At 30.7% G+C, this 26,103-nt stretch overlaps 1 protein-coding gene across 7 annotated transcripts in view; it reads left to right on the forward strand.

The window, feature by feature from the left end:
- Window positions 1-393: 393 nt before the first annotated feature.
- The window catches only part of LOC105251029 (protein lap4), a 35,535-nt gene continuing 9,825 nt past the window's right edge, over window positions 394-26,103 (forward strand). For 2 of the 7 annotated variants that reach the window (XR_889172.3, XM_011257521.3), the window contains exons 1-26: window positions 394-941; window positions 1,146-1,263; window positions 8,882-8,960; window positions 9,110-9,199; window positions 9,303-9,423; window positions 9,787-10,079; window positions 10,158-10,291; window positions 10,411-10,522; window positions 10,641-10,807; window positions 11,250-11,404; window positions 11,479-11,589; window positions 11,731-11,955; window positions 12,256-12,498; window positions 12,708-12,792; window positions 13,416-13,580; window positions 13,841-14,016; window positions 14,134-14,271; window positions 14,364-14,519; window positions 14,678-14,758; window positions 14,850-15,680; window positions 17,972-18,079; window positions 18,213-18,392; window positions 18,917-18,946; window positions 19,487-19,645; window positions 19,744-20,127; window positions 20,445-20,600. Coding sequence is in view for 6 of the 7 variants with exons in the window: in XM_011257521.3 (XP_011255823.1) it covers window positions 780-941; window positions 1,146-1,263; window positions 8,882-8,960; window positions 9,110-9,199; window positions 9,303-9,423; window positions 9,787-10,079; window positions 10,158-10,291; window positions 10,411-10,522; window positions 10,641-10,807; window positions 11,250-11,404; window positions 11,479-11,589; window positions 11,731-11,955; window positions 12,256-12,498; window positions 12,708-12,792; window positions 13,416-13,580; window positions 13,841-14,016; window positions 14,134-14,271; window positions 14,364-14,519; window positions 14,678-14,758; window positions 14,850-15,680; window positions 17,972-18,079; window positions 18,213-18,392; window positions 18,917-18,946; window positions 19,487-19,645; window positions 19,744-20,127; window positions 20,445-20,600 (4,659 nt within the window). In the remaining variant the exon portion in view is untranslated. The remainder of the gene's footprint in view (window positions 942-1,145; window positions 1,264-8,881; window positions 8,961-9,109; window positions 9,200-9,302; window positions 9,424-9,786; window positions 10,080-10,157; window positions 10,292-10,410; window positions 10,523-10,640; window positions 10,808-11,249; window positions 11,405-11,478; window positions 11,590-11,730; window positions 11,956-12,255; window positions 12,499-12,707; window positions 12,793-13,415; window positions 13,581-13,840; window positions 14,017-14,133; window positions 14,272-14,363; window positions 14,520-14,677; window positions 14,759-14,849; window positions 15,681-17,971; window positions 18,080-18,212; window positions 18,393-18,916; window positions 18,947-19,486; window positions 19,646-19,743; window positions 20,128-20,444; window positions 20,601-26,103) is intronic. The other 5 variants (XM_011257519.3, XM_011257523.3, XM_011257524.3 and 2 more) reach the window with 4 other exon arrangements.

Here is a 26,103-nt window from a genome sequence, read left to right on the forward strand (position 1 = left end):
CGTACAAGATATTTTATAGTTAATGTAAAATTAAGAAATTATTTCAAGTCTTAGAACTCAAAAGGTACTTAACCAAAAAATACTTAATTATAGTTCTTTGGAAAGCTCTCGAGATAAACTATAAGAATACGTAATAAAAAATAGGGGGTTGCATTTTAAAAATTCAAGGTGACGTTGTCCTGACGTTGGCGATGCCACCCAAGGTCAAACTCCTAGCGCCAGTAAATCAATCTTTCGAAAGCCTACAACTTTCATCCGAAGCATTTTTTTCCAAAGTGCTTAGTTTTCGAGATATTTATTTGGCCGTCCCGGTACTTCTCGTACACCCGGTATATAAGCTTCCACGACGCTGGCGCCGCGAAACGGGGGAGATCGGAACGACACGCGTCCCGATACGTGCGTTCGCACTCGTTCGTGGTTGATTCGCGTGGTTTTCGGGAGCAACGCGAACAACGTGATCGTCGACGTGATGACGTCAGATCTCGAAGCATAGGCCGAGAGTAACGCGAGTGTGTGTTTAAAGCCGAGGCCAGGCAGGGCGTGTGTGAAATCGTGCGTCGTGCGTTCCTTCCTTCCGTCATCGGATGGAAGGTATGTGCAAATAACGGCGCGAGCGCGCGTCCGTTTGTCCGTCCGTCCCGTTTGTTCGTTCGTTCGTTCGTTGGTTGGTTGGTTCGTCGGTTGGTTTTTATCCGCCGGGATAGAAATTATGTACGGTGCTGTTTTAACGTGATACGCGTGAAGACGGTGAAGAATAGAATAAAAATAGTTAGAGTACCATGTTCCGCTGCATTCCGATTTTTAAAGGGTGTAACAGGCAGGTGGAATACGTTGACAAACGTCACTGCTCTCTGCCCTGCATCCCCGACGACATCCTGCGTTACTCCAGGAGTCTCGAGGAGCTTCTGCTGGACGCGAATCACATCCGCGATCTGCCAAAGGTGAGAAAGGCAGATCCCACTTTTTTCGTAAACAATGTTCGGGGGAAATTTATTTATTTTTTTTTCATCTTCATTATTCCACTTTTCTCCCCATGCAGCGCAGAATATTTCAGCAATATTGCAGCAACATTGCAATATTACCGCAATGTTCCGTGATGTACGGGCTCGATTTAAATCCACGTTTCACCTTGTGCTGTGTTTCAGAACTTCTTTCGACTCCAGAGGCTGCGAAAGCTCGGCCTGAGCGACAATGAAATACACCGCTTGCCGCCGGACATCCAGAACTTCGAGAACCTCGTCGAGCTGGACGTGTCCAGGAACGGTGAGATTATTAGAGTAAAAGTCGTATGTACGCTAGATAGATAAATAGACACACGACGGCGAGATAAATGTATTGATGCGTGGACGCCGTCTAGGAATTCAAGCAATTAATCGTAATTAAGTCTCATTAGAACGGGCTTGTTGATTTCTCACGCCCGGCATCGCCCCTTCCCCCCCCCCCCCCGACGTCATCCTTCGTCGTCGTCGCTTTCGAGGATTCCGATTTATTCGCGCTTCTCTTGAAAAGGAGAAAGGAGGCGTCGCGCGATGACAAAAGGGCGACTTAAGGCGGATTTACATGAAATTACATATAATAAATACCGCTCGCGGACACGCGACGAGGGCAAGGCGGAGTTCATTTATCGAGAGAGAGAGAGAGAGAGAAAGAAAGAGAGATAGATGGATGATCTCCTGATTCTCGAGGCAAAGCTCGAGGATAGTCGGGCGACCATTAGCTAACGAAATGCATGCATAACGGTGTATTTTCCTTCACCTCTTCTCGTGTCTCTGGTCTCGGCTCCGAACCGACACCGCGTCCGTCGCGGCCGCGAGCCGAGCCGAGCCGAGTCGAGCCGAGGCGGGCGGCTCGCCCCGCCCCGCCCCGTCTGTCACTGGCGCCTGTCATAAATATTTCTCCGCCTCGAGCGTATCGGTTTTCCTTTCCTCGCGGGCGAGGGGTTTCCTACCTGTTGCAACGTGGCTCGATTGTCAAAAAAACGGCCTCTCGGCCTCCGGAAAAAGTGTGGGATTTTTCTTATTGTCGAGAGAAAATCGGGGAATTTTTTCGATAATCCGGAATTTTGTTGTATTTTATTGTTGAGAGTCGAGGTAATTTTCCTCTCCGATATAATTTCGCTCTTATATTCGAGGCTTATATTATATGTACTCGTTGAAAAAGCTCAGGAAACCTGAAGTTCTCGTTCTATATTACGTGGAAAAAATAGGGGATTGTCAGGAAATTAAATGGAATTTTATTGGGAATCGAGGATGTTTTTCTTAAGGATAATTCTCGAGGATAAATTTTTCTTTTATAAGTTTGCTCCTATATTCGATGTGTCTACTCTTCAGAAAAATATGGAAACTGGAAGTTTCCAGGGATTCTTTGTACCTGCAGGAATCAAGGGATTTTATGATGGGGGCTTAGGGAATTTTTTGAAAATTTTCTTTTACATCTTGATCTTATATATAGAATGTTTACTTCTTTAAAAAATGTGGAACCTGAAATTCTTAAGGATTTTTTTTTTATACCTAAAAAAATCAGGAAATTATTATGGAATTATAACTCAAGAAATTAAAAAAAAACTTTCTCTGATATTTTTGCTTTTATATTGCAATGTTCGTCAAACTGCAAATTATAATATATTTATAAATTCAATATCTTAATAATCTACATATCCAATATATATTTCTCTCTCTCTCTCATTGTATAATTTTTGTTATAAAATTTTGTAATTTTTAGTGATAAAATGAAAATGCAAGTAAAAAATGCCTATTTAAGAAAACCATTATCAGTTCTTTTGAGTTCATTTTCAAATCTAAATATTTAAAACTTGGAGAGTGGCTCTTCTTCATTTTGTCTCGTGCGAGTGAAAAGCATTAGAAAAGGCACACAATAAAAAATTATTTTAAAAAGCCATATTTAAAAATTCTTTTTTTATTTAATTAAAAGCTGAATTTTCTTAGAATTTTGAATAAAAATACCTAGAAAATCAGGGAATTTTTTCAAAAATTTGAGTAGACATTCCGAAAAAGAATTAAATGAGATAAATAGCACGAAATAGAGGTGAGAAAATCAGAGATTTTTAAAAATATATGTTTAAAATTTTTGGTCAGGTAGAAATATTTGTATGCACGCATATAAAGAAAAAATGAAAGAGAGGAGAGTTGAAAGAACATTTATATTGCAATATGAGAAAATTAAATTATTTAAATAGACATTTATTAAAGATTTACTTCAATTAATAAGTAGAAAATGTGTCTCCCTATTTCGTACAAAGGCTGGATTGAAGGTATATTCATGGAGTATTTATAGGAAATATACGGGTGAACTCGACGGATTCTAAAGAAAGATTTTCATATTAGATTAATTCTGTCGATGATTGGTTGACCGAGAAAACACAACACACTTTATTGACAGAAGCACGAAGCCGATCATGCAGTCAAGTCACGTGTCCTTACATTACACAAAATACGCCTGACGTTACACCAAATACCGGTGTTTTCACTTTTTATTGTCGGAGGATAAAGCGAACGAAAGGAAAGAGGTGAACTAAAATCAACGTACGATTATATTTTTAGATTTTTAGCCCACAGGTGAAAGTTTGAAATGAAAAGTTTACACACATTCGTTATCTATATTCACTGAAAATTGCAGCATATTGTATCAATTTTGACGATATTGTTTTAAGCTTTTTGTCTGCGATAAAAAACAAAAAGAAAAACTTTTTTCAAAAGTAAACTAAAATTGTGAGGACCGAAATATAAATTTACCTTCAAACCGACGTGTGCTGAAAATTACAACACATGGTAAAAATTATATTAAAGGGATAAAAAATATGGAACAGACTATTTAGAATAAAAAAATTAACTATTTAGAATAACGAGATATCAAAAAGGATTATTTTATTCACGTAATTAATTAATAATTAAATTCTATTTATTAATTGATTAATATCACGAGAAATAAAAAAAAGAGTTTCAGACAAAAATTCGAGAGATTCTCGGTACAAGTCGAATTAACAAACGAAGAATACGCAAATTTTTTAATTTTATTTTTATAATGAAATAAATTGTTAATTAAGCAGCTTATATTAGGCTTATATTAAGTTCGCGTGTCAGGCATGATAATATTTTCAATATTTAATAATCACACAAAAAATAGAGGCTCTAGTAGCTTTCATCTGCGAGAATGACATTTGACGCCTCGATCTTAATCTAGAATTAAATAATTTTTCAGACGAGAGATATAAAAAATATGTGCCTTCGAGAAAAAGTTAATAAAATAAAATAAAATAAAAATAAAAAATAAAAAAGCTCTAATATAATAAAAATTAAAAATTTAATAAAAATTATCCGAGACGTGAAATATGTATATCTTTCGCAATCATTATCGCTCATAATGGAAATAATACCGTTATGTACACATGTGCAATTATCACAACTACTATCAGCATTGTTCGTAACGCATTGTTTCCCTTTATAATGGCTCGCGATGTCGCGAATTGCGCGATCGCCACTCGCGGTCATCCGGGGGATCCCCGCCAAGTATTTATGATCTATTATGCACTGAAATATATACGTTACGTATTTGTTTCCGTTTACAACAATATCCTACGCTGACACTGATTCATCGGCACGGAATCGCTCAAGAGCTCCTCTCCATCGAACGTAAAAGATGAATAGATTGCGTAATCGCGACAGGTTTTTCTCAGATAACGACTACCTATATATGTACATATCGCATTCCTCTGATTTCCCCCGACTTTGTGCCTCTTGCTTTAAATTTTCAACCATTAAGAATCATTTGGCTTTTGTTTACATCTTATCGAGTTGTTATTTCAAGGTCGCTCGAGAAGAGATATTTTGCAAATATATTTGAGATTTGAAACACGTGAGAAGAGGACTTTATGTGTCTCTTTTACTTCTATTATACGGTCGACCGGAAATTGTACATTGATCGCTTTCGGATTGACATTAAAAAAAAAAAAGAAAAATGTTTTGCTAATGTAGGTGGGTTTCTAGGTGTCACGATAAAATTTATCGTTATTTTTTTCTCTCCTCTGGAACGTTGTTTGCAACATGTGGAATTTATAGCAGCGAATTCTAGCGAACCTTTGTGTCTTCTGACACATTTAAGTTCCATTATCAAATATTAATCACACTGCATTGAATAAATATTCGATATTATAGCTGGAATCTATGATCTTTGTGAGAAAATTCTTCTGCGTATCATGGTCGAAGTAGAACAGGATTTATACTTCCGGGAAAAAATTTATACTCCCTTGAAAATCTGATATTCTCAGGGATTTTGCGTTCTATTTTGAAAAATCAGGAAATTCTCAATTTGAAGTTTTATTTGGAATTTTATTGGGAAATTTAATTTAAAAAATTGATAATTTTCATTATCTTGTTTTTGTGTTAATATAAATAGCTTTAATTTTGAAACTATGAAGACTGTGTAGCTTAAGAACTCAAGAAATTTATTCTTTTGCAATATTTAAACTTTGAAATTATATTTTATTTTTCTTTTTAACATCTCTTCTATTAGTTTTTTGTATATTTTATTTTAAAATTATATTAAATAATATTAATATTTAATATAATTTTATATATTTATTTAATATTTATTTAACATTTATATTTATTTAATATTATTTTATACATTTATTTAATATATATAATTATTTTATAATTATATTAAATATCTTTAATATAATTTCAATATAATTTCTTTATTTCTTTTATTCTTAATTTAATATAATTTCTTTAATATAATTAAATTAAAGATATTTTTGTTATATTTAAATAACATAACATGTTATATACATATTCTTTCATATTCAAATAACGCAATATATATACAATATATTTTTTGATAGTATTTTTATAATATTTTTATACGTTTTTTTTTAAATATTTTTTAAAATATTTAATATGAAATTTTTCAAGTTTAAAATAGATTAAAATATTTTTTATTTATATTAAAAAATCGCATAATAAATAAAACTTATTTAAAAGTGCAGTTAAAATTCTACCTGAAATTTTGAACAAAAATACTTGGAAAATTATGAACTCTTCAAGGAATTTATTTACAAGAATATCTCTACATAATAAGTATAAGTAATTCTAATATCAATCACCACAGAAAGATTTTTTCCTAAATTCGACTGACAATTTAGATATAAATTTTACCTCTGTTATTTAGATCAATTAAACGCGAAACGTACGAGATGTCACAGTATTCCCTAATCACTTATCTACCTCAATTAATTTCTCGCACCTGGAAAATTGTCACCGCAGTTGCAGGATTATCCTTTGGAGCGTCGAGGACTGCAAATTAAATGGAATTACGTGCAGCTTTAATCGGAATCCCTTCCCCGTCTCGCGTTTTTATGTCCATTCTCTCTCTCTCGCGGCTCGTGCGTGCAAACACGCAATAGAGTAACGATCTCCCGTCACCTCCTCCGAGGTAAATTACAAAGGCCGAGGGTGGAACGTTTCGTGCTATTTATAATGTTTATTGCGGTTGCATTAAAAGGGGCCGTCGACTAACCGCAATGCCATGCATGGCATCTGAAAATTGACGGTGTGTGTTTGAAAAAAAGGACGTAATATATATGCATAAGAGTGAGAGAGAGAGGGGGAGGGGGTGGCCTCTCTGGACCATCGCGCATTTCCATCCAACCGTAGATTCTTTTTCGTCCACATCCATAGAAAATCGACCCCTCGTCTCTTTTCTAGCGTAAATTCATCCAAGCTTATAAGCCTACTCTGCCGCATTTGGCGGCATTTTCTTTCATTTTCGACGGTGCCGTATTTTCTGTTTTGCTAATAAAATGTCAAAGAGTAGGCGCTTCTGTCCTATTATCAATTTCTCGTACCAATTTTTGCAATTAAACGCGCTTTAACCATGTTCAATTTAATAAATGTCACCTTGTCAATGGTTTGATTTATTTATTCGAGAAAAACTTTGATAATTTTTTGAGTAAATACATGGATGCGGGACTTCGTAATTGGTTGTACAACTGGGAAGGTGAGAATAATAGGTGATAATTGGTAGGTAATTGACAAGGAATAATTGCACATAAAAAAATTAAAAAGGCGAGAATTTAAAATACATTTTTGTATAAAAGAATTTCGAGAAAATTGATTTCAAAATTTGAAAAATTAATAATAAATTGATGAAAAATTAATAAAATTCTTACTAAATTTTTGAAAATATAATATTCCATTTATAACAATAAGATATTTTAAAATAATTTAAGATACTTTTCTTACATTTAACTAACACATTTCTTAAGAGTTTATAATATTTTTATTTAATATTTTATAATTTTTTTTAAGTTTAAAATATATTAAAATATATTTTATTTATGTTAAAAAATCGTAATAAATAAACTTACTTTAAAAGTGCATCTAAAAATACTTTAATTCTACCTGGAATTTTGAACAAAAATACCTGGAAAATTATGAAATCTTCAGGAAAATTGTGCATACAATATTCAGATAAACTTTAGTTTACAATAGAAAAAAGTATCTTTTTACATGTTATATGTCTTAATAGCTATTATCGAGAAAAAACTGATATGCAACACAATATTGTTAAAAGTCACTTGAGTTTGTCGTGTTATTAATTAAAGCTTAATGCGTTATCAAGTTTTGAATTTTCAAAGCTAATTTTCTCGAAAACAAAATCATGTATACGAAAACATTTTATTCTACATTTTTTACTACTTTTTTCATATAGAATCATCTTTCGGTGATTGTACCACCAGCTATGAGACAAACACATCTACATGTGTTTACTTAAATCTTTCCCCTCTATAGAATTTAATTTTATGATGACACCATCGTGACATTTAAATTCTTATCAAAATGTCATTTTCTTGCTTTTTTGTGATAAAAAAAACAGGATGTTTACTTCATGGAAAAACACATGAATAATCTGGAATTTTATTGGAATTCAGGAAAATTTTTTAAAAAGTTCTCTCTCTCTCTGTCTGATAATTTTGCTTTTATATTATAAACAATTTTCTGATAAACCAAGTCATGAATTATATATTTAAGATATATTATAAATATATCTATGTATCTCTGTTTACATATTTGGTGACTTAATAAACTTCTAAACATGCAATACATATTTTTTATTATATTATTATAATTTTCAGTGATAAAAAATTAAAATGTTATGCAAGTGAACACTGTTTATCTTAAGAGCTATTTAGTTTTTTTCGATATATTGCTGCCTCGAAGCTTTAATAGTTCTGTTTTTCCTTCATAAATGAATAACATTAGAAAACACACATGTAATAAAAAAAATGTATTTTAAAAAATTGCGGAAAATCTCTAAAATATTGTCTTCGCCTGGAATTTTGAACGAAAATATGCCTGGAAAAACTCAGGAAATTGTTTTTCTTTTACAAGATTTTTGAGTAAACACCCTGAAAAATGTCAACGACTGAGAGGAGCGAATTTTTTTCCCAGCGGAATCACGCTTTGTTGTAATTTCCTTTCGTCGGTGTCGCGATGCGTTTGACGCAGGAGCCGTTCTACTCTTTGATGTCCATGAAGCGAGACACGTGGAGTAGCCTTCGCAATCTTTTTTTCCAGCGATATATTAAATATCATTGACATATCGGGGAGAAAAAAAAGAGCGCGTCGTCTAGTCAGTTATATGGGTGTTATTCGAGGATATCTCGAAGCTGCAACTGCTCTTTATTTTCCACCCACGCATTTTCCATGAAAATTGCTATAATTCCAGACCATCGTGTTCTCTCATAACGATTAATTAACGTGTGCGATGCGATATCGCAGTCAAATCGATATTCGAGCGATATCGGAAAAGAGTTAAAACTAATTGATGATTATCGAATAACGTTTACTTTGTTGTCTTACAGATATACCGGACATTCCTGAGAACATCAAAAATTTACAGGCGCTACAGGTGGCGGACTTCAGCAGTAATCCTATTCCAAGGTGAGTCAATTATTCTTATCTTTTTCCCTATACGTTTAACGCACCAATAACGCATACAGAAATTAATAGAAAATATATTTTATTGTTCTTTTTCTCCTTCTCGACAATTCGTCGTTTTATATTCTTATATATCTTTGTATATTTTTCAGGCTTCCAGCAGGATTTGTACAGCTAAGGAATTTAACTGTACTTGGACTTAACGATATGTCCCTTACAAACTTGCCACCTGATTTTGGAAGGTAATATCTCGCAGTAAACCTCAAAGCTACAGTATTCAGGTACTGTTACACCACGTTCATTCGTCATTTCGTCAATTATTGGGAGTATATGTTTCCCTTGTAGTTTGGAGGCATTGCAGTCGCTGGAATTGAGGGAGAATTTGCTCAAATCCTTGCCCGAATCGCTCTCACAGCTCTTCAAGCTCGAACGACTGGATCTCGGTGATAATGAGATCGAAGAATTGGTGAGCTGGACAATCTCAGCAAGAAATTTTACCACGAAAATGATTACATTTTTACGCAAAGGATCTTGTTGTTTTAAATATAAAAATTATGTATCGTTATCCTTTTATGCAGGCTTTTTTATTTTTATTACCCTTATAATAATAATGATTCTTTTAATAAAGTTAGTCGTACGGATAAGGATTTTTCCCGTGAGATTATAAGTTTCTCTTTAATATCTCTATAAACTTAAAGCTTTATAAGTTTTTGCATACCATCTATATTTATTGTCCTTTCGGCGATCTGATATTTTTATACCGATCAATTAAATTCTCAGTCATGAACTAATTATAGAAAGGAGTTTTTATTATATGTTTTTTTTCTAGCCTTCGCATATAGGAAAATTACCAGCGCTACAAGAATTGTGGCTCGATCATAATCAGTTGCAACACTTGCCCCCTGAAATAGGCGAGCTGAAAACGCTAGCGTGTTTAGACGTTTCGGAAAATCGCTTGGAGGATCTTCCTGATGAAATCGGCGGTCTCGAATCGTTAACGGACTTGCACTTGTCGCAGAATGTTATCGAGAAATTACCCGACGGACTTGGCGAACTGAAGAAATTAACTATCCTCAAAGTAGATCAAAATAGACTCTCTACATTAAATCCAAGTATAGGAAAGTAAGTGAAAAAATTTAAATCTCTCTGTTGTATTAATTTGTATGAGGATGAATTATTCATATCTTATTTATGTTTCAGATGCGAGAATTTGCAGGAATTGATTCTTACAGAGAATTTTCTCTTAGAGTTACCGGTATCGATAGGCAAACTTTGCAATTTAAATAATTTGAATGTCGATAGAAATAGTCTGCAATTTCTACCGATAGAAATTGGTAAGATAACATGATAAAAGACAACTCAGTTTTTTTAAATTAAACATATGAAAGTGTAAATTTTAATTTGCAAAAAAACGATACATGACTGGATAATTGCACTTTCTTTCATTTTCTAGGAAATTTGAAAAAGTTGGGTGTATTGTCTTTAAGAGACAATAAATTACAATATCTTCCAGCTGAAGTGGGACAGTGCAGTGCCCTTCATGTTTTAGATGTATCTGGCAACAGGTATTTAGCATCATATTTATTAAATATAGAGAAAAGATGATATAAAAAAAGATTCTAATACATGTTGTGAAGATTATCTTATTAAAGAAGTAATTGTGCGTATATTTTTGTTACACAGATTACATTATTTACCATATTCTTTGATCAATCTGAATCTGAAAGCGGTATGGTTAAGCGAAAACCAGGCGCAACCAATGTTAACGTTTCAAACAGATGTTGACGAGGAAACGGGTCAAGAAGTATTAACGTGTTTTCTTTTACCACAATTGGAATTCCATCCTGATGGTCAGTAATTATTTATTATTTAATTATATATTATATATTTTAGTTCGATATTTAAATTGATTTTATTTATTATTTAGTTGTATATTTTTTTAAACTTTATCAAATCCATTTAATCACTTCAAATTTCAATTTTGTTACATACATGATGATGGATTTAGAAAATGTCATAAAATTTACATGAATATAAAATACATTAATCTATAAGATAATGTAAAATAAATAATATATTTTTTGCTTTTATTTTGTTTTTTTCTTCAAAATTTTACTTGGATATTTAAATTAATAGTTCTCAGATATATATAGAACTAAAAATAAATTTCTTTATTTAAATTAAGCAAGAGAATGCAATTCTATTAGTGATTGATAAGAGATTATATAATTTGATTATTCTGATTTTTATATATTTACTATCTAATCCACAACTGATAATTTCGTTTTTTAGATTCAGGTAGACTGGGAATGTTGGTTGGTATGAGAAACGTTCCAGGTGAGATGCGTGAATTGACAAGTAGTGACGATGAAGGCTGGCAAGAAAGAGAAGCATCAAGGACACATTCAGTGAAATTTACCGACGAACCACCAGAAGCTGATAAAGAAGTATATGTTTATACCTTTATTTTCCTTCTCTTCAATGTTACTTTGCTTTATTTCTTCTCTTTTTATTTAAATAGACTCCATTTGTACGTCAAAACACACCACATCCAAAAGAGTTGAAAGCTAAAGCACACAAGTTATTTAGCAAAGGGAAAAGTGAAAGTCGATCAGAATCTACAGATGACCAGGTAAATTTCATAATTAACTTATTCTTTTTCAAATTGATAAATCAAGAAAAATTTAATTTTTTAATTCTAAATTCTAATTCTTTATTCTTAATGAATTTTGTTTTGTGTATTGCCTTGTAAAATAATTTAAATTTTTTTTAGGATGTTTCTCAAACATTTGGATTAGATAAAACTGAACCAGAGACACTGACCAACACTGTAGATATGCCGCAAAGTGTTTCTGAACAAGAAGAACCTGTGGCAGATACTGTACAAAATAATCATAAATTACCACTAACACCTGGTACCGAATCAGAGAGTACAGATATTCAAATTAATAAAGAAATAGATGAGCCTCCTATTCAGTATGCTACAGAATCTCATTCGGTAAATAAAATTTAGAAAAATATTTTTATTTTAATAACGATTACACGAATAATTATTACAAATACAATTGTCAGTTACAATTATCTTTTACATCTTTTATAATGTGTCGATTTTATAAAAGCAGTTATTGATATTAAGTAAAATATCTTCATAAGCATTTATACACAACATGATAATAAATATATTAATTATTAATTTTTATTTGTTTTATTTACATTAAATATATATAATTACTTATATTTTTAAGAATTTCTCTATCTTTTACTATTAAATAAATTAAAAATTTTATTTTCTGTACAGAATGCAAAAGCTGAAAATTCCATCCCAGAATCAAAAGAAAGAGAAGAGTATGAGGAGGAATCTGAAAACGAAGATGTGCAAAGACACGTCGAATTTAGTATTGCAGAAGACGCTAATAACGAGGATATTAGTGAGTCAAATAAGCCCAATAAACTTCAACGTAGAGACACTCCACATCATCTGAAAAATAAACGCATTCATACGGCAATTGACAAGGAAAAAGTTGCTTCCATTATAGCACAGGTTAATATTTTATTCGTTTCTCGATGAGTAAAAAAAAATTATATTTATTTACAATATGCAAATATTTACTTGTGACATGGAAATATTTTGTATTAACAAATAACTTGTAAAAGATATATGCAATGTTCTTATTTGCCGATATGTTTAATCAACAATGTATTTTATATAGTTGATTCATCATAACTATGTAATTCGTCTCATATTTATAGGCACTTTTGAAAAAATCTGATGAAACTTCTACATCTTTACCTTCACAAATAGAGTCCACAGAAACCTTTGATGCGCATAATCAAGGTAAATTTAAGAATTAAGTTAAAAACTATTACATTAAAGTATAATTATTTGCATAAAATTATTTACTTCTACTTAATTAAAATATAATTTTAATAGTTATTAATTAATAATTTATTTAAATTTCATTATTTACGTTTTTATCACAATTTTTACTACGTCTGTTATGATAATAATACATTTACTCTTTTGGAGTAAGTTTTTATCAGTTATGCATCAATAAAATTTTCATTGAAAAATAATGATAAGGAATTTAAAAAATTTGTTATGCATGAATCATTTGAATTTATCACGTAAAAAAGAAGGGGGGACAGATAAGATATATCTTGTACTCAACCTACCTATCATCTTATCTCTAATCTAGTTATCAGTGTGTCTCTCAGTAGTTAAGAAGTGTTATAGAACAATTATAATTGAGAATATTCGCGTGGAGTATACATACAAAATAATATTTTTTACGTAAATAAAATAAAGATAAATTACTGAATATAATGCCTAAAAAATATAAATGTTTTATTAAAAATAAAAGAATTAAAAGAGGTAAACAAACTTGACATATGACATAAATGTATTTATTAATTGTATTAACAATACACGGTTAAATAATGAAAAATTTGTACCTTTAGATGCGACGTCTGACATTGAACCAGCACTGGAGATACGGGAGGAGCAATATGAGATTCATATAGAAAGAACGACAGGCGGATTAGGTCTGTCAATAGCTGGTGGTATCGGATCGACGCCTTTCAAAGGTGAAGACGAAGGCATTTTCATTTCAAGAGTTACTGAAGGTAAATATTTATTTACGAATAAATAATTTTATCAAAAGTAATGGGATGACAAATCTGTTTGATGACAAGTCTATACTATTCTCTAGTTAATGTCTTTTGATCTATTTTTCGATTCATAATTATATATACACATTTAATATTCTTTTTTATAAAAAAACTTTATTGCATTATTGCACACAAACATTTTTTTGATTAAACATTTAAAGTTATTTAGTATTTGTAATGTGTGTAAAATGATAACTCACTCTATTCATTTTCAGGTGGACCTGCGGACTTGGCTGGTTTGAGAGTAGGTGATAAAGTGATATCCGTAAATGGAGTATCGGTAGTGAATGTAGACCATTACGATGCCGTAGAAGTGTTAAAAGCGTGCGGACGTGTCCTTATATTAAATATTATAAGGGAAGTTACGAGGATAGTTCCACCCTACGAACAGGTATTGAATAATTATATTTTATCATCTAATTACTTGATTAAATTGATCGTTATTTTAAATACAAGCGCAAAATCAGTATTTGTGATGATAGCTTGTGATTGTTAATCTTTTCTTTAGGCACCGACGAGAAAAGATTCCGTCTGCTCTAGTTTAAGCACAAGTAGAGCACCAAGTGCGACGTCTTACGTGTCATCCACAGCGTTATCGCATACATTAGAAAATGGCGACGCATCCGTGACCCATGAAACTGCGAAGGTAACACGTTCGTGTCTAAATATTTTCGATAATAATAATCTGTCGGCGATAATATTTATATGATTAATGGATTTGCATTTAATATATCGTAGACAAAAAGGATTCCCGAACCTATAAATTCTCTGAAGTCGAGTAGTGAACCTATGGTGTCTGTTCTCTTTCATACAACACTGATACGAGACCAGAATGGACTTGGATTTAGTATTGCCGGTGGGGAAGGTTCACCGCCATTTAAAGATAATAGTGATGTAAGTATTTTCAGTAAAAATTAAATCAAAATTGAAATTCAATTTTAATTTAATTTTTATTTATTTATTTGAGCCAAATTCCTAATTATTAATTTTACAATAAAACTTTTCTATTCCTTAAGATCATTTTAATTAATTACTATCATAATCGCTTCTAGGCCATATTTATCTCGAGAATAACGGACGGTGGAGTTGCCCAAAAGGATGGCAAATTATTAGTCGGAGACAAAGTAATATCTGTAAGTATATTTTCATCGAGTTCAAGTATAAGTTCATGAAACACGTAATCTTTCGATGGAAATTAAGTCATTTTCTTAAAAAAAAATGCAGATTAATGGAGTAGATATGAGGGGAGCTAAACATGAACAAGCTGTGGCTCTACTCACCGGTTTGGAAAGATTTGTTCGACTAGTGGTCGAAAGGGAAATACCGCTTTCTCAAGCAAATCCCGCCTCCACCGTGGTAACTCCATCGGAAAAATCGCCGCGTGTTATAGGTGCGCCGAAACCTTACACAGGCCTGTACAATGCCAATAGTTACATGGCGAATAGATCTGGATACGCCGGATATCGTCGTTCCATGGACGCCGATAAGGCACTGTCGCCAAGTCCCACTTCGAAGACGCCCCCGCCGACATTACCTGCCAAGTCCGATCAAGTCGTCGAAGAAATGCCTAAGATGAACGGCGTGAGTGATTCGGGGAAGAACGTTTCGCCAACGTCCTATGGCCCGATTAATCAAGCATCGTATCCGCAACCGGCTCCGAGGCATAGCGTCACGCAGATGACGTCACCTACCGTGAATAATATCACCGGTTCCGCGACTACGACTACTCCCGCCTCTCATGTAGAGCCTAGACCGGATGAGACTGCCCAAGAGGATATACAGGTACCGAAGCCTATCACCAACGAGGAATTTCAAGCTATGATCCCCGCTCATTTCCTTCGTCCTCCAACATCCTCGCCTTCGCCAGACTCCCATCAAGGCCCCATTGTGACGGTGACGATAAAGCAGCCTGATACATTGCCCGGGGATGTTAGCTTCCCTCCAGCTCCCACTACACTCGGTAAAGTTACTGAGACCATCACAAAGAGTACGCTCACCGAGACCGTCGTAACTAGGGTGACTGACAACCAGTTGGTACAACCGCTCATTATCGAGGTATGTGCATGTGCCTTGTTAGATCGAAGCATCAAATAGATTGCACATGTGTAGTATAGCTGTCAATAAAGCCTCGCATGCTAAAAGCATTATGAAGGCTCATTATCTTCATCTTTCTTTTATCTCGTTACTTTACACATGTGTCATGTGCATCTATGTCGTTTCATCAATTTTATTTTGAATTTATTATGTATGGAATTTTTTTTGTATGTCGTTTCATCAGTTTTGCTTTGAGTTTATTTTATTGATATTTTTCCGAGTATATGTTTTATTCTCATTCTTACTCAACATTTGTAATGTGCGCAGATGTTCGAATAATTGTCTCAATTATTACAGAGTATTTACAACTAGAGACGTTTTAAAACTATAGATATAGACTTAATTGCATAATAGAACTTGCGAAAAGAAATAAAGTCTTAATGAACATAGACAAGATAAATAAAGTAAACGTTTTTAGAGATCTGTTTTTTTTATTTGCCAATGATTCTTTACATGTACAAAGAATCATTGAATCAATATAAAAAACGGATCTCTTTGCACGATACTGTAGAGATTGACTGATTTGAATAATCAAATAATAAATATCCCAAAGTCAATTTAGGAGTGATTCTGTGGAATTATTATGGATTAATTTTGTTTATATTTACATTGTAGCACTTCGATAAACGTGAATTCATCATTTTTATTATTTTATTCTTCATGCTTGTTAATTTAAACTAGCGTTGCACATATTTATTTTAATTTTACAATAGCAGATATCCATTTTATACATGGACCTGTAAATAATAAGGCGAGATCGGCAACTTGAATGAATATTATTGAAGGCTATGAAAAATTTCAAGAATCTTTGAATGCATGCATTTATTTATGCAAGAGAAATTATACTAAAGCTTTTATTGAAATGAGCAATTAATACAATTTGAATACTCGTTAATAACATATCTATTCCAAGGTCATCTATCACTTATTGAATTTTCGAAATATTGGTTAATCTGTGATAATTGTTGTTAAAGAACTATCGATTTAAATTAATTAAAAAAAAGTGAATACCTTTAAAAAAGTTAGTTTCTATTAGTTTACAAATTTATATTTATGAAAATTCTTTTGTAAATTTTGTTACACACAATAATTTTATGTTTGTATATATCTATAATTTTTCGTTTTAATTAATTTAATCAATTTAATTTTTCGTTTATTAATTTTAGTTTTCATATATCTATAATTTTTTCTGAAATAAACATTTTTTGTTATATATATACGCGTACACATATATTCAGAAACAGGTCCAATGATAAAGTGGTTATTAATAATTCGTTCTTTCATATTTGTTAAATATTTTAATTTTTAATATGAAGCTTATTTCCATGCTGTGACGATAATTATAATTGTAAAATGTTAAAAGTGAAATAAAGTCAAAATATCAAAAAAAGAAAATTTCAAAAGATTCATAATCGTATAAATGTGTTTTAAAATTAATTATGAAATTCATTTTCTCGAAGCAAAAATCAATTTCATAATTAATTTAAAAAATACACACATGCACATCTGTAGATCTTCTTGAACCTTCTTTTTCCAACATTTTGACTTTATTTTGTTTTAAGCATAGAAAAGTTCAAAAAAATGCAAGAAATTAAAGAATGAGCGCTAATCTTCATTGCTTCTGTACATTATCATCCTGTCTTGCAATCTCGTTCAATTCATATATAGCTTTTTCTTTCATAAAATTAAATACATAATTGCGATATAATTAAGCAAATATTCACGCAAAAGTGTAATTTTAAAGGAATGATTATGAAAGAATTATTGTATCAGAGCATAAATTATAGATTGCATTATTTTGCGCATTTGGATACATGCGTTTTTTTAGCTAATTTTTTTATATACACGTGAAGTTTTGCTGAATTATATTTCTCTTATATGTTCAATTTTATATACATATTTTATATACATTTTTGTAAAATTATTTAAAGAAATATGTTAATGATGACCTTAGAATCAATTTGGTAACTAACGATGGACTATAATAAACAGAGAGTTTGCTTATCCTCTGGCATGGAAATAGGTAAGTAGTGTAGATTTGTTTTTCTGTCGTATCATCACTCGTAATAAAATGGGACAAACAGAGGAGCACATCTTTGTCACGGTTTTATTTCCATAAAATCTATATCAAATACCATAGCTTGGATTATCTCTTTCACACTATAAGCTTTTATTTTAATTCGATATCTTATTAGAAATTAAAATTTCTATATATCCTAATACATGGCTAATTTAATAATCGCGTTGTTCAGGACGTTATCCTTGTGAAAGAAGGCTCACTGGGCTTCAGCATCATAGGAGGAACCGATCACTCGTGTACGCCATTTGGTACAAAAGAACCAGGGATTTTTATATCTCATGTAAGTTTCTTACTCTTACGTTCTTTTCAACCATATCTATTTATTTTTTATACACATCTTATATTTTATAAATTTATTATATATATGTATAATTTTTTATATGTATCTATATTTATGTAAATTTATTTATTAGGTTGTTCCTGGCGGCATAGCTGCCAAGTCGGGTAAACTGAGGATGGGTGATAGGATATTAAAGGTGAATGGTACGGATGTGACAAAGGCCACGCATCAGGAAGCGGTGATGGAACTTTTAAGACCCGGGGACCAGATTGTGCTCACTATCCAACATGATCCGCTTCCGGAAAATTATCAGGTAAATTGTAGCGAGTGCACTTTGCAGGTAAACACAATTATGCGCCATTATTTATTTTTTTTTTTTCAAATAGCTGTTTAGATTAGCGATGCTTATAGAGCTGTACAAGTAAATCTACGGATTAAGTATATAACTTTATGCACAGTTACATATCACAAAATTACATTGGGCGTTCTCTTTCACTTTTAACAAATTGACTGAATGCAACACGTGATTAGTGAAATGCGTGTGACTTCTTACAATCTCTAGATTGTTAATCACAGTTATTTTATAAATTAGATACGCACCTTTAAAGAGATTGTTTCTTAAGGAAAGAATCACACTCTCTGTGTATATCTTTTTATGCTTACAATTAGAATTATACACAGGCACTCTATTTCATAAATGAATAGCTTTTTTGAAAACGTTTTTTTCCCACGTTTTATTAACACCTCGGAGGAATGCTTGTTAGGCGCAAACAACGGCATTCGCGATGCTTTATTTCCTCACCTAATGCAACTTTTCTTTATAATTTGCCCCACAAGCTGGTCGAAATAGAGTACATCCCTGTGACAGTAAGTACTCGATGCGTTTGACCCATATAACTTTATGTCCTCATTTATATGCTTAGTCTCACACGAAAAGGCTGCACACGAAATCTCACTACTTATGTATGACTCGCTTTTGCTTATGCTATTATTTACACAGAAATTTATTTTATATTGAGTGCTTTTTTGTGCTTTGCATCATGTAATTATACTCAACATATGGTATCAGAGTAAAATGGTTTTTACTCTACAAAAATTTAATCAATTTGTTCTTGCACTTTTTCAAACATCAACATCTTCATTCTTTACTTTAATTTTTTAATTTTTAATATTAAAAATTTCTCTACATTTCGTCCATTTAAATATCACTAAAGTGCATAAATAAATATTAATCATAATTACAATTTACCATATCAATAATACATTCTGAAATAATTATTTATAATTAAATAAAATCAAAATAGTTTATAGTTCTGTAATCATATCTTTTATTTTTATATAATTATTTGAAATAAAGAGAAATAATATAATCCGGTTTATAGAGTGGATCGATATAATCTGTTCTAGGAACTAGTGATAACGAAGGAAGCAGGTGAAAAGCTTGGTATGCACATTAAGGGAGGTCGAAGAGGACAGAAGGGCAATCCTCTCGATCACACCGACGAAGGCGTTTTTATATCAAAAATTAATTCAGGCGGTGCAGCCAAGAGAGACGGACGATTGAAGGTAAGTACATACTTACCTTCTTATATATTTATTCTGTTATTTTTTATCTAACTTTAATATTCGATTTATACTGAAGCCCTACTTGTATTTTACGATAGGTTGGAATGAGGTTACTGGAAGTCAATGGCACATCGTTATTAGGTGCGACTCATCAAGAAGCTGTAAACATCCTTCGGTGTTCAGGGAATACGATCACATTGGTTGTGTGTAAGGGTTATGACAAAAGTGACATGGAACCGATATTAACATTATCATCTGACAATGGAGGTTCTAAGGAAGCTAAAGTGTCTAACGAATCGAGGGATCCACCCGCGGACGGTACTAAATCGTTGTCGCAAAGTGTATCCAGTTTAGATCGAGACGATGAGGAAGCTGCGATTCTTAGGCAAGAGCAAGAAATGAAAGCTGAACTCGTCGCTTGGGAACAAGAGGAACGAGAGCGAGCGCTTGTAGAACAGAGAGAAAAATCTACACCCGAAAAAGTAGGACGATACATTCTTAGCAACGAGTTCTTATAATTTTTGAATAAAAAAAAATTTCGGAATATTTTTCATTTAGCTAATTTAAATATATAGTAAAAGCTATATATATATATATATATATGTATTGCACATAAAAAATTATTGATTTTTTTGTAATCTTTGAGATAGAAGGAGTATATAATTTTCAAATTCCAAATATTTTTCGAAAATAAATTTAATTAGTATATGATAATATTTTTCGAAAATATTTTTCGAAAATAAATTTAATTAGTATATAATAATTCAATTTCTCTATTTGCACTTTCCGATTTTCACAGGTAATGGATGTTGTACGAGCAGCAGAATCATTAGTAAGCAAATCGAATAGCCCTGTCGACATGGTACCACCAAAATCACCCGGAGGTACCAAAGATCTCAAAACCACGACGATTGTTATGAGTAAACACACACTAGCACCTCAGAATCCTAATAATGTAAGTAATATAATGCATTTAATATATAATTTGTATTTCTCTTTTATTATTCGTTATGTATTTTATATTTTTCAAATTTTAACATATAAATTTGAAAATATATGCATGTGTAGAGTATAACATCTCATATGTCATCTCTATATGTAGAATATAACAAAATATTTCAAAATTGTTACTATCTCTGAATCCTCTGATCAATTTAAGCTCGATGCTTCCTCAACGAAGAAGAATTTGTTTTGATAACTTGCGTTTTTACTATTTTATTATTTGGAGGGAAAATATATCTTAATTTAATAGAGGAGAGAATTATTATATCATCCTGTTTGCATATGAACTAGAAATATTTGTAATAATATTTAATTTCATAAAATGTTGCATACTCTATATTTTGATTTTTTAATAACCTGTTAATATTTAATAATATTTAGTAATACCATGCATTTTTACATCGACATTGTCCTCTTTTTATTTGCTTAGCATGGCTTTTTTCACAGCATGAATTATATATTTTGTATTTTTCCTTTTTGCTTTATCCAATATTGTTAAAATCTACAAAAGAAAATATAAATATACGATACATTTATTCGTCATTAGATTAAAATTTTAAAAGTTCCTTAGAAAGAGAGGGAGCATAAATTAATGTGTAAAATTTGTACTGCTATAAAGTGATTATCTGCCAAGTCAAGAGTTTTGATCTGGAGATAAATCAACTGTCAACTGATTTTTTTTATATAAATAATCCGAAATAATCCGATTAATTAGTTAATCACTATGCAAGACACACATTTATATAACTATACAATACAATTATGTATATGTGAAATGTGAAAATACAGAAAGAGAAAAAGCAAGAGAGAAAGAGATAATTTTCTAATATTTAAAGTAGTTATTTTAATAATTCTTCTGGATAATTTTTTTTAAATTATCTAAATTATTTCCTTTTAAGGAACGCTGTTGTCCTTACGAAAAGTAATCTCAATTCTTCTGTTGAAATAGTACATCCACATAAATGTGTCCACTCTAGTTAGATGTTTCAATATTTCCAATTAAAAAACATTAAATTGAATTATCTTCGCTCTTTTATCAAAATTGATATAATTTCTTCAAGTTAGATCTGTTATTAACAGAGTTATCTGCATTTTTATATTTACATTTATTTTCGCATTAAGAAATCAAGCAATTTCATGGAATTTATTCGTCTTCATACGTGATCATTAGGTGAAACATTTAAATGGCGCATGAAATGTACAGTTGTCTCGGTGTCTTTAGCTGTCATCGCATGCTCATCTGAGCGCCAAAAAGAGAGAGATATTTCACATGTTTACAGACAGTGGAAGATGATAGTGCTACTTTGGCTGCCCTCTAACAGGAGTGAGTCGTTCGTCTTTCTACTCATTTTCCCCGTGTGTCTGCGTCCATGCCTCCGATTCCGCAGGATTGCGTGTCGTAACAAAAAAAAAAGAAAAAAATTCTCTAAGAGTTTAATCATTAAAAGAGTGGCATATATATGACATCCACGATGGTTTATCATTGCGTTTTTCTATATGTCCGCCAAATATTATATGGCACTTGTTACTCCATTTGTTACTGATACTGCCATTAACGACATTAAGTATCGAGAAATACGCTGACAGTTGGGTTGAATGTCTGTAATTAGTTTTTTGCTTCGACAAAACATAGCAGGACAGGAATTTCGAATCATGACACATAATTGTGATATCTCGCCCTATTAGAAATTGTCATCGCTACATCTATACATACGCATATACACAATACATACACGCAATACGGATATAGAAATATATATGTGTGTATTATACGTATTATATATATAAATTATATATATAATATTATATATATATATATGTAATATAATGTTATATAATATTAATATTTAAGCTATATTAATATTACATAGCATTAATGTATATTATTAAAGTTATATAATTTTATATATAATTTATAGTATTATATATAATATCTATATTATATAATATATATATAATTCTCTCATTCGCGATTATATAAATGTCGGATAACAAGGGAAAATATTTCTGTGATAGATAAAGACGCAAGTTGTAGTGTAAAGAATTTCTCTTAAGTATATATATATATATATATATATATATATATATATATATATATTATATATATACTTGACGGAATCTTTTTAGCAAGATTTGTATATTAATCTTTAGACTTGTTTGCGTATGTGAATTTAGTAATATGTGCGATACATGTTGTAAAATATGATCGCTGCAGTTAATCTCGATTAATCGTGATTCTTTTCAGCTATCGAATGAATGATTATTATAAAGATGGAAGGTGATTTGTGATATACGAGTTGACAATTTTTTGACACAGCAAAGGTCTGCTTGTGTACAAGTTTCTAAAAATCTTTGTTAGTCTATTATATAATCGTAAATGAACATATTTTGATCATTCAAATAAGATTGAATTACGTATTTTTAAGCGTTACATATCATATTTATGTTCTCTTAATTAAATATGTAATGGAATACTGAGGGAAAATAGTTACATTTTATTTAAAGTTTATCGTCATTTCATCGCAAGAGAGAGATATTATGAATGTTCTAGTTAAAGCACAAGAAGTATTGTTCCGTACTCACATTTTATCAAATGATTTGAAAGAGCATACAATATTTTCTACATGAGATTCTATTAATAATGTCGTATTTGTAAAAAAAAAAAAAAATAATATTCCGACTATTTTATAACCAGACATAAGTGATACTCTTCACGATACGTCTATAAAAAAAAGTTGTCGGTAATTGTTTTATACCTCGCTGTTATATATATATATATATATATATATATATATATATATATATAAAATATCTGAGCGGATATTAAATTGATTCAAGCAATGCGTTGTATTATATCGCGTTAAAAAAGAGGATTAGAATAAAATTCCAAAAATAGAATTTATATAGATATAAAATATATACATATATATATTTCCTGGTTGAGACTTTTATATATATATATATATATATATATATATATATATATATATATTATCTACATAGTATTGTTAATTTTATAGAAACGCGTAACCTGTGTCTTGTTACTTATGTTTGCACACAATTTCATTGATAACGTTGTTCAGCAAAGAAATAATTTTTTTTCCAACAGGAGAAAGAAAATAATAATTCTCTGAGTATTTAAATATTATTTCAGCCTTTGAATTGCTTTATCACGTCACAATTTCGAGAAATTTGCGATTAACGTTACAAAAAAGAATTATTTCAATGAACTTTCGTGTTGCAACTGACGTATTAGAGAAATTTTATTACAATCAAAATTAAGTATGTTATTAAAATTTCTAAAAAAAGTTGTGTTGATAATGGTTAATAAAATATTCATAAATCTATTGTGAGTTGCAAATTAAGCTATTGAGGATGTATCACATATTGTTCAATATTTATTCAAGTTTAAAATCGATAGAAAATCTGAGTTTTCATAAATTTGGGATTTGCTATATTAATTTTGTTAATTTAAAAAAATTGTCAATTTTGACATCGCATATTCGTATTTAACAATCTAGAAAACTTTGGCTACATATATTAAAAAATACTTGACTCCTAATTAATACTTTGCCCTAATGAATGTTTAATTTCGTTAATTCTAATCACAAATGAATATTTAATTCTCAACACTTAATTTCATTAATCGTAATCACAAATCCTTTTGAGAAAATAAAAGTTTCAAAATCCCAACAATATACTTAATATTAATTGAAACAAAACTTGTCCAACACATCATATTTATTATGTTTAATAATTTCAACGTTTAATAATTAAAACGCATTAAATTAGCAAATTTATGAAAAGTGTGATGTGATGATATAATTATGAGGCTTGAATCGTATTTAACGTGAAAATAATTATTTTCTTTCTTATGTTTTATTAAATTATGTAATTATTTATTCATAATTACTAGTATTTAAAGCAAGTGTTATATATGGCATTTCACACTTTTTTTCATCAAAAAATTTTTATCAGCACTGTATTTTTCGACACATTATCCTTTTTAATCTATTCAAAAAATTTTGATGCCCTGATAATCAAATCTTCTTTAATTTGAATAAAAAAATGTCCTTTAATTTGATTTTTAACACATAATGTTGGAACGTTTTTTACAGGCCTTATTTTTTCCTAATTTTTGAATATCTTAATTTTTTTAACAAGAACTTCTTTAAATCTTATCTTTAAGCGATTTTTATTTTAATTCCCGATATTGAGTTATTTATTTCAGAAATAAATATCTCTTAATTGCATGGTTTTCGAATTGTTTATTTATGTTATTTATAAATTTTAAATTCGTCAGAAACACAATTTTTTTATTCGAACTTATTTACAATTAATAATCACGATTATAATTTCTAATCAGTCAGCAATCAATTACATTTATAATTTGATTAATCAATATATATTGATTATATTAAAAGTTTATAATTTTTAAGATTGTTTAGAAAAAATTGACAAAGGAATTAAAATGTTACATCACTAATTACTACCGTTCTTATAGGAGACAAGAAAAAATAAACATGCATGAATTTATTTTATAAAACGCTGTTACCATTTCTGCATTATCTTGCAAGAAGAATAAAAATAATATTTCGATCTGTTAAGAGTTACAAGGCGTGTTGTGAGCGTATCTTAAAAATATATTGGTCTTTGTTTCTCTATTAATGCAGTTTTAATACTTGGTACATTCAATACTGCAATTGAATCATATCATTATTGAAATTCGAATGAATGTATCTATATATTTTCTATGACCATTATATGTTTGCATAACTCTAATGGACCAGATGTTTATATATTACTACACAGAATTATTGGATAAGCCATATAATAATATGATATTTACTTAAGTATCTGAAAGAGATGTTAATGTTAAAGTTCCAGTTAATCGGCATAGGAGTGAAATTCTTGAACGTTTTTAAGATAATCTGCCTATGCGCACAGAGGTTTTCTGAAAGTGGTTAATAGTTATCCCTGTTGTGAGATGTATATTAAGATGAAGATACTTTTTCATAATCGTTTAGATAAGAGAAGATATAATTGCAGGATATATTATTTTATTGTATTCACACACATAAAAACACACGTAGTCTCATTTAAAAATCAATTTACTATATTGTTTCGTAAAATATCCTACAGTAGAGGAGACTGTTCCCCGTGAACAATAATTTTCGTGGAATCGAATCTTTCTCGTTTCCCTTTTTAAATCCAATGCAAACTTTAAATTAAAAGCAAACTAACGAAACAAAATAATCCTGTACAAGCTTATTTCGAACGAGATTATATTTATGTGCGCAATAATTCTTACTCGCTAGTTATTGTCGTAGTTTTTTTGCAAAGGCTTTTTCTGAAGTGTTTATGTTTCTGACTACAAATGCCTTTCCTTATTTAGATTCGATTAAATTAATTTAGATTAAATCTTGATCAAGATGTACAGTAATAAAATATATAAA

This window comes from Camponotus floridanus, unplaced genomic scaffold (genome assembly GCF_003227725.1).
Source record: "Camponotus floridanus strain SB8 unplaced genomic scaffold, Cflo_v7.5 scaffold29, whole genome shotgun sequence".
In the NCBI taxonomy this organism is placed as follows: Eukaryota; Metazoa; Arthropoda; class Insecta; order Hymenoptera; family Formicidae; genus Camponotus; species Camponotus floridanus.